Source organism: Triticum dicoccoides, chromosome 5A (assembly GCF_002162155.2).
Source record: "Triticum dicoccoides isolate Atlit2015 ecotype Zavitan chromosome 5A, WEW_v2.0, whole genome shotgun sequence".
NCBI classification, from domain to species: domain Eukaryota; kingdom Viridiplantae; phylum Streptophyta; class Magnoliopsida; order Poales; family Poaceae; genus Triticum; species Triticum dicoccoides.
The window spans coordinates 542,638,080-542,646,756 of NC_041388.1; the positions used below are offsets into that span (position 1 = coordinate 542,638,080).

At 42.1% G+C, this 8,677-nt stretch overlaps 1 protein-coding gene across 1 annotated transcript; it reads left to right on the plus strand.

Annotated features, from left to right (window-relative positions):
* Positions 1-1,134: 1,134 nt before the first annotated feature.
* LOC119302667 (peptidyl-prolyl cis-trans isomerase CYP21-1-like) lies at positions 1,135-7,324 on the plus strand. The gene is made up of 7 exons (XM_037579713.1): positions 1,135-1,360; positions 1,714-1,789; positions 1,914-1,961; positions 2,447-2,470; positions 2,559-2,741; positions 6,642-6,717; positions 6,797-7,324. Exons 1-7 carry the CDS (start codon positions 1,283-1,285, stop codon positions 6,960-6,962), a joined length of 651 nt encoding a protein of 216 aa, XP_037435610.1. The 5' UTR covers positions 1,135-1,282; the 3' UTR covers positions 6,963-7,324.
* The last annotated feature ends 1,353 nt before the right edge of the window (positions 7,325-8,677 follow it).

Genomic DNA, 8,677 nt, shown 5'->3' on the forward strand with positions numbered 1-8,677 from the left:
AGATGACTTGCTCTGCTAGCCACTGCGCCGATGTCTTGCACTAGATATGCCCTAGGCGCGTTGTGTACTTGAGGCGAATGAAACCGGGTTTTCCATTGGTTTTCATTGGGGTTTTCCCTATTTTTTCTTTTTTTTGACAGGCTTTTCTTCTTTTTTTGTTTGGTTATATTTTTTTTCTTCTCCATTTTTTTTTTTTCCTTTTTTTTCTCCATTTTTTGTTTTGTTTTCACTCGACATTTTCATATATGTCCAAAACATTTTTCTCATGCATGTTTAACATTTTTCCAATACCATTTTTATATCTTTAACATATTGTCAACATTTTTATATACATATTTTCCAACATTCTTCAAATGCTTGATTAACTATTTTCAAATACAATATTAATATTTTTTTTGAATACATGATCAAAATTTATCTATACACACTTTTAAACATTTTCAAATTCTTGATTAACATTTTCAAATACAAGATCAACATGTCTTTAACACATGACCAACATTTTTTCTATACCTCATTTAACATTTTTCAAATGCTTGATTAACATTTTTCTGTTTTTTTAAATGCTTGATTCACATTATATATATATGATCAAAAAATTCATAATTTTTTAAATACATGTTCAACATTTTTTCTATACATGTTTAACATTTTTCACATGCTTGATTAACATTTCTTCCAATACTTTTCGACATTTATTTCAAATACTTGTTCATCATTTTTTTAATATGTGGTCAACGTTTTTTATACACATTTAATATTTTCCAAATGCTTTATTAACAGTTTTGTGATACTTTTTCAACATTTTTTCCAAATGCTTGATTAACATTTTTATATACTTTATAAAAAATTATCATTTTTTAATACATGGTTAACTTTTCTGTAGACGTTTAACATTTTTCAAATGCCTGATTAATTTTTTTCAAAACATTATGTAAAGTATATTTTTGTAATATATATCTTTAGAATATTTGGAATCGTAAAAAAAGGTAAAAAAAATCAAAAAGTAAAACAACAGAAACAAAAACGAGGCACTGGAGTTCCGTTTAATGGGCCGGCCCATACGCTCGGTCGACTGCGAGGCGGAAGTTCGTCTCGCTTAACGCGAGACATAGTCGCGCCCCAGAAATCCAGGCCTGTTGTACCGAAACGGAGGAGGGCGTCTCTCTGCTCCGTCGCCGATCTCGCCTCCGCCGCGAATCCCCCGAAACCGCGAGCAGATTCGCGCCGGACTCGCGACGATTTTTGATGAGATAAGCCCCCGGCCACCTCGGGGTTCGCGATGCTGCGGAAGGCGGCCGTCGGGTTCCTCGCCTGCCTCGTGCTCTACCTCGCCTTCTCCTCCTACCTCCGTAGCCAGGTACGGCTCGCGCACTTCCCCATTCCGGGAGCTTCCAATGGTTGGTTGGTCTGGTCCGGTTGTGCCTTAGAAACAGGCCTGAATCTGGTGCGGCCGTTCCGTGCTTGGTAGTTCAGTCTCGTAGGGAGTGTCGATAAGGCGGAATCGGACTGGATCTTCCTGCTCCATTCTCAATGTGCATGTCTGTACCTAGTCCATTCATTGCCTTGTTGGTAGCGGCTTCGTGATGCGGACATTTTTCCTTTTCATGACTACCGCGACTGCCTTGTTGCTAGCAGTGACTAGCCAGGTGATGAACTGATGATTCAGGATTACAGAACATTTACCATTTTTTTCCTTTTCATGTTGGACAGAGGGCTGCATATGTTCAGTTACCAGCAGTTACTCACAGGGTATACCTGGACGTGGAAATTGATGGCCAAAATATAGGTATATCCTTCTTTCATAACATCATTTTTCTTCTGATGTCGCGCTGTACTTTGCATTGTAACAGCACATATTCTTAACAACCATTTTCTGGCTGCCCTAATTCTTGTCTGGCCTGTTGTTACAGGTAGAATTGTCATTGGTCTTTATGGGGAAGTTGTGCCAAAGACAGTTGGTATTTTCACACCCTCTGTCTCTCTTTCTACTCATGCTTATATTTTCCTATTGAAGCATATAACTCTTTGGGGGTAACGACCTAGTCAAAGATTGCATGGTTATCCTGTTGTGAAATAAAATCTTTCGTACAAAAAAGTTATTTATGCTGAGGTCTTGTGCTCCTTGTTAGATACTATAAAATGGCGAAAACTGGAAATTGATCGGATGGTCATTGTTCTCAGTAGTTTAGTGGAGGAAGACTGATGTGTAGATGCATGCCTACACCCCAACCTTGTCTGCTTGTTTGCAACTTTCCATTCATTTTGTTAAGATGTCTGTGGTTGTTAATAATGAAAAAGAGGCGTCAACAGATGAACTATCCTAAATATCTTCCACCTTTCAAATATCTTGCCAAAGGAACAGTTTAGTAATATATAGGAATACTATCTTTCACTTATGAAGTTTATTTTCGGTACTGATATTTTTTATTCCTGCATTTTGCAGAAAATTTTAGAGCCCTTTGTACAGGTATTGTTCTTCCTTGAATTGTTTGCATGCTGTCTTACTTGATTTCCTTGAGGTGATTTTTCATATTGTACTTTGTTCATTATTGCAGGTGAAAAGGGTGATGGGCCCAAGGGTAAACCTCTTCACTATAAAGGAACACCATTTCATCGAATCATCCCAGGTTTCATGATTCAGGGTGGTGACATAGTTAGAGGTGATGGGAAAGCAAGCGAATCTATATATGGAGGCACCTTCCCAGATGAGAATTTCAGTGTGAAACATACACATCCAGGTCAGATGTGCAACCAGGGATTCCTTTTTTTCGGTTCAGTTTTAACTTTGCTTTTAGTTATATACCAACTTAGTAACACACTTATGTTCTACTAGTTAATTGCCCATGTGTTGCCGCGGGGCCATATATTTTCACTGGTTCAACACTAATCATGTTAGACATATGCTTTAAGGATTCTCGTGCACATCAAACAACATTGTCAGCTTTTACCGTTAAATCCCCATTCTTTTTCCTGCATCGACTATGCCGACCTCCCCATTGCAAGCTCGTGATTAATAGTCGATGGCACATCCGTCTCACAATCCCCCAATTCTCCCACACCCACGCTTCGAATTTCAAACTTATAACCATGCAGTTGTGTTAAAATAAGTCAGATCATGAATCAGTTAGTACAATATTTACAAGAAAGAAAACAAATGATTTGCATAATAACTACGTGTGAGGGTTAAAGGAGTTTGACTTCTTTTTGCATGCTGCACTGTTAGCGCCACACACTTTTATGTTGTTCATTCTCGCCAAGGTCCGTACTTGAATTCATCACAGTAGCATGTGTTCTAACTATTGTTCTGTTCGTACTTGAATTCATCAGACTGTTACAAACCTTAACAATTCTCCCCAGGCCATTGATGCATATAAGCACATAAGTGCTAACTATTGTTTTGTCAATGAAGGTGTTACAATAGCATGTGTGGCACTCATGTCTTAGTCATACTGCCGAGACGGTAATACAGAGAAATAGGTGCAACAATCCAATACAGGGAAATCAGTAACAATCGAATACAATGGAAACAACACAACAAAGATGAAGCTATTAAGAAATACACATATAAACATGAAAGTATTATCACAAAAGTCACCATGCAGGTACAATTCACTAAAAAAAGGAACTAAAAGATCTGTTTGTACTGAAAATAGGTGCCTCACCATACTGTACATGCGAAATTCAAACATGCACATATCCAATAATCAGTTCTGAATAGATTGTTTCTAACCTTAATAATGTAATTGCTCCAGCTTGTATATCATTCTTTTGATATTAGCTATGCAAGGTTGAGAGAGTTTCTCAAATGTAGGCCCGTATGCCTGGGAATTGTGACCCCAACATAGTTTTGAAACAAAGGCAGGATAATGTACAAAATAAACCATGTCATGTCTAACTCAACAAATCAACAATAAATGATGGCCACAATATGCGATGTCTTTTCTCCAGCTCCAAGGTCTCCACCATCCTCCCATTGTTCACTTCACCTAAATCCAAATTAATTTAGTATTTTCACACACACGAATTATATCTTAATGAATCGGGTAAATGGAGGAAGAACTTGGAAAATGGAGAATAGAATGATATGTAATCGGTTCTTTATGAAAAATACAACAATGTTGCCTTATATAATCAACTAATTCGTGTACCAACTGCTGTAGCAACTCTAAGAAAAAATAACAACGATAAGGACAAGTGCTCTCCAAGCTAAAGTGCAGCAAAACAAGATCTAAAGTACAAATGATGTTTTTTCTGCGCTCTAATGAAAACACAGATAAAGATGCAACCTAGGACCTAAGCAAGCATGAACGGATCAGAGAGGTACGAGGCGGAGAAAGATTGGCCAGGCTTACACAAAACTAACCCACCCAGGGAGTTGGGTAGAACAAGGTTGACAGGAATGAATGGATGGGTAGGGAAAGTATCGGGTCCTCCCAGCCTTGAATCCAGATGTGAATAGTGTCAGTGTTGCTTTTTTTTTACACTATTCATGCTAGATTTCACATTTTTGTTTCTCAATTTGCGTTTCGATTTTGGACCTGAAATTTTTAGGGGTTTTAGTCACATTCATTGTGAACATTCACATTTTTTCTGGAATTTTTTGAAACATTTAAAAATGTTTCTTTTTTACATTGGAGCACCGGGAGTACCCCAAGGTTGGGAGCACCCGATACTTTCCCCGGATGGGTAGCCTGGGCGTTGTCCTCCTCTGGGACTATGAGCTAATGCGAAGCTCACTTATTTATCTTGGTGCTTCCGGATCTGTCCTCCCTCCTATTCTCCATACTGAATTCCCTTCTCCTTTCCTCTGCACCATTGAGACCGACTTTTCTGTGAAGTTTAATTAACAGGAGAGTCCAGTACAATGAAAAATCAATATCTTTGGAGAAATTGTAATACGAGCAGAATAGCTGATATTAGTAGCTTTTGCAAAATCTCACAAGCAACTTCAATTCAAGGGACCAATTTTTGACGTGCATATGCGCATATACATGGGAATGCTAATAATTTCTTTGAAAGAAGTTATAATAAGTTGATAATTTTTAAGAGCATGAGTTCAATCTCCCGTCATCAGGATGTTGCCTCGCACAATGTGAGCAAGAAGATTATATCTTTTGAAATAACTAATCCATAACATATGCAGTAATTTTATAACAAAATCACATGAAAATTGCATCTACCAACTGAATGAGGCTTATACCACACGTACAAGGCAGTATACATACTCTGGCATTTATCGAGCAGCTAGTATTCATACAGTGACCAGCATCGTTGAAGCAAGGCAATCTGTACGTGGATGGGCGAGGATCTTGAGAGCCGGCTGCCGTTAGGGGTGGAAGGCCGCCAAATCGATTAACTTCCATGATGTGCTGCCATCGTCTAAGCAACTATGGAAACGGTGACCATGGCCGTAGCTAGCGAAGGCGGGCTCATACACGGGTAGGGGGGAGGGTACAGCAAGGAGGAGGGGGCGTGGTGGTGATGGTGGGCGATGGGACTGCTAGGATAGATGAGGAGGCAGGAGATGCGCCGTGGATGGCGTGGGAGGAGATGTAGAAGGAGGTGGAGGAGATGGTTTGGAGAAGGGATGGCGGGCCGTGGTGGTGGTGGAGGGATGTGAGGGTTGGGAGGCTGCAGGGAGAGGAGGCATGTGAGGCGTCGGGAGTGGACGACGCCGGCGGTGGCCACCGCCAGAGCGGAGCTCCATGGCTGGCTGGAGGTGGAGTGATGGGGCTGCACGAGAGTGAAGGAGGGGTTTTGTGCAAAAGCATGGAGCGGAGTGGCGGGTGTCTCTCTGTAAAAGTGCCACAGCTGGCTTGGCATATGTTGGATGTAGATCTGACGGTCGAAATCGATAGATGTCAGACACAACATCACGACCAACTGATTCCTTTTTAGGAGTAGAGATGAAGACAACTACCATCTATTTTGTGACCGCCACTGGCGAAGTTCCTACATAGGCTATCTTTATTATTTTGTCTGTCCTCCGTAAGTGCTGGCGTATTGCATGAGGCTCTGAACTATTTGTTTGAGATTGTCTCAGAGACTCAGATAAATATTATCTACAGAGCTCCCTCACACTTTTAGCATTAAAGCAAACGTACCAGAGAAAAAGGAAGTGCTGTCTCCTTAGCTGAGGCAACTGTCTTCTCAGCCTCAAGCCGACCAAGCAGATTGAACTGGGGCCTTGGTGCATCACTGAAGCTGGTAAACACTACATCTGGCGACGAAGCAAGTTCCAATGAGACAGTAGTGTAAAACCTTGATCCTTGAGGGCCACATGTAATGTCCACGAGCACCTTTGGGTGTACTAATGCACTAGTACGCCTGCAAAATCCCGTTTGCTCCTAATTTTTCAGCCCTCATATGGCAAGATTGACCACTACATTGCACAATTGAAAGTACGCAAAATACACCTAGTGGGGTTTCTCAGTGTTAAACTTAAAAGGTACATTCTGGCATAGATGAGTACTGAAAATAGAGCTGGAAGTGGGTGTGTGTATGATTGTGTGCATCACTACACTAAGTTACGTGGTGTTTGTTCTTCAATATTCTTTCGGCATGTTCTGCCTTGTTTTAAATACCTCGTAATGTGAATACCCTGTTTCTGAAATTGGAGTTACCTTGTGATCTTGCAGGTGTTGTTGCTATGGCAAATTCCGGAACTGATTCCAACGGATCCCAGTTCTACATAACCACAATCAAGACAGGCTGGTAAGCTCGATTACACCATATGTCTGCACTCAACTTAACATTGACCAATCTACGACTTCTGAAATGGCAAGCGCTGCAGGTTGGATGGGGAGCATGTGGTCTTTGGCAGGGTGATTCAGGGAATGGATTATGTCTACGCCATTGAAGGGGGCGCAGGCACTTACAACGGCAAGCCGAGGAAGAAGGTGCTGATCACTGACTCTGGTGAGATACCCAAGGAGAAATGGGGCGAGGAAGCAGACTGAGTCATAGCCTAGTGCTAGAAAGGGGTTGATGCCTTTCCACCCACCCAGGTTCAAGGCATAGTGATTGCAATTTGGGTTCGTTGCACCAATTATACCGTAGGGGCCTCCCTTATAGTCTTTCTGTCAAAATGAAAACGGGGCGACTGAAATTCAGTAGGCTGCTTGGCCTACTCTGTTGCCTACGGATTTTGACACCGCGCGCTTTCGTGACCGGTTTTCTTCGCACACCAGCTGTGCTTCGGGCAGAGTTCTGAATATTGTACATTGTAGCCAGCGTATCGCATGCCAAAACCTACTTGTATCTTTTTTTGCGGGGTAAAACCTACTTGTATCTGATTAGTAGTGATATCCATATTACGCTAGGGATTTTTTTTTTGCGGTTGCTAGGGAATTTTGTTGCTGGATCTACCTACCCCTAGCCTATGCAGTAAAATGCCAAACGGATGACCAGAGTCCATTGAGGAACCAGATTCGACCACATCTAAGTGATTCAATCAAGCTAGAAAGAAAAAGAAAAAAAATAATAGAAAATGCTTGCATGAATCTTAGCGTAAAATTAATGACATAGGACTTTTTTTTTGAAATAGATGTGCAATACTTATAGCATATTTAGATGTGCTTTAGCAAAACTGTTGTTTTTAACTGAAGTTGAGTCCAGAACTATCGATTGAAGCAGAGTGAAGGCTTCTTGTTTGAAAATAGACGAAACAGTATGACATATATTTTTTTTTGAACTTAAACAGTATCACATATTGACAGGTCTAAGTGCAAGAAAAGGAATATGGCGCACATCTCGAGTAAAATATCTGTGGTAAAATAGACGAAAGATTACGGCATCCCAATCAGGTGTGCAAACTAAGCATGTCTTAGATTAAACAAAGATTACATACGTACTATGGTTTTTAGATTTCATCGCAGCGAAACTAGCCCAAAGTCTTAGATTTGATATCAATGCCCACGTGTTATCATATTACCTGATTTATTTTAGGCTTTGACATTATTCGCTCAGCTGTATGAGATGTCCGTGGACTATGAGGTGTCTGGTAATGACTTTTATGTCCGGCATCGGCAGCCACTCCAACGATGACGACTGGGATGCATTCGTACGCGGCTGGCGACGAGGACAAGCTGGCCCTCCGCATCACGTTTCAATGGTCGCGAGGGGACAAGGGCGGCAGTTCTGGCTCTACTGCGACACCTCATGTTACCAGTGTATGTCCTCGGCGCTATACTACTAGCGTTTGGCTTCCGCGCCAGTAACCACGTTTGTGGAACGCCACTACTAAGGCTTTTTCCCACTAGTGTCCGGCAGGGCAGCGAAGGGTTTTAGTGGCCGCTCTACCAATGCCGAGGACACGCACGCCTGAATCGAAGGCGCGCTGCCCACCGCGAGAGGCGTCTGGCAATGGAGTCAGCCGCCACCACATCGGAGGCTGTCGCACGGTGGGATGCCGAACGAGGAGGAGCGGCTCCTAGCGTGGGTTTGCCGCCATTCACTTATGACGACAAAGATGGACGTCCGCCGGCTGTGGAGAAAGAACGCAAGCCGGCTTTGGAGGAAGAACGCAAAAGTGCTCCAGCTGGGCCTGGAGCTGTGCCCACCGGCTCTGGAGGAAGAACATAAAGGTGCTCCAGCAGGGCCTGGATTTGTGCCCGCGTGGCGAGTCGCCAAGCTCAACCAAAAGCACACAATGAGAGTCGTCAAGCCAAAGCAG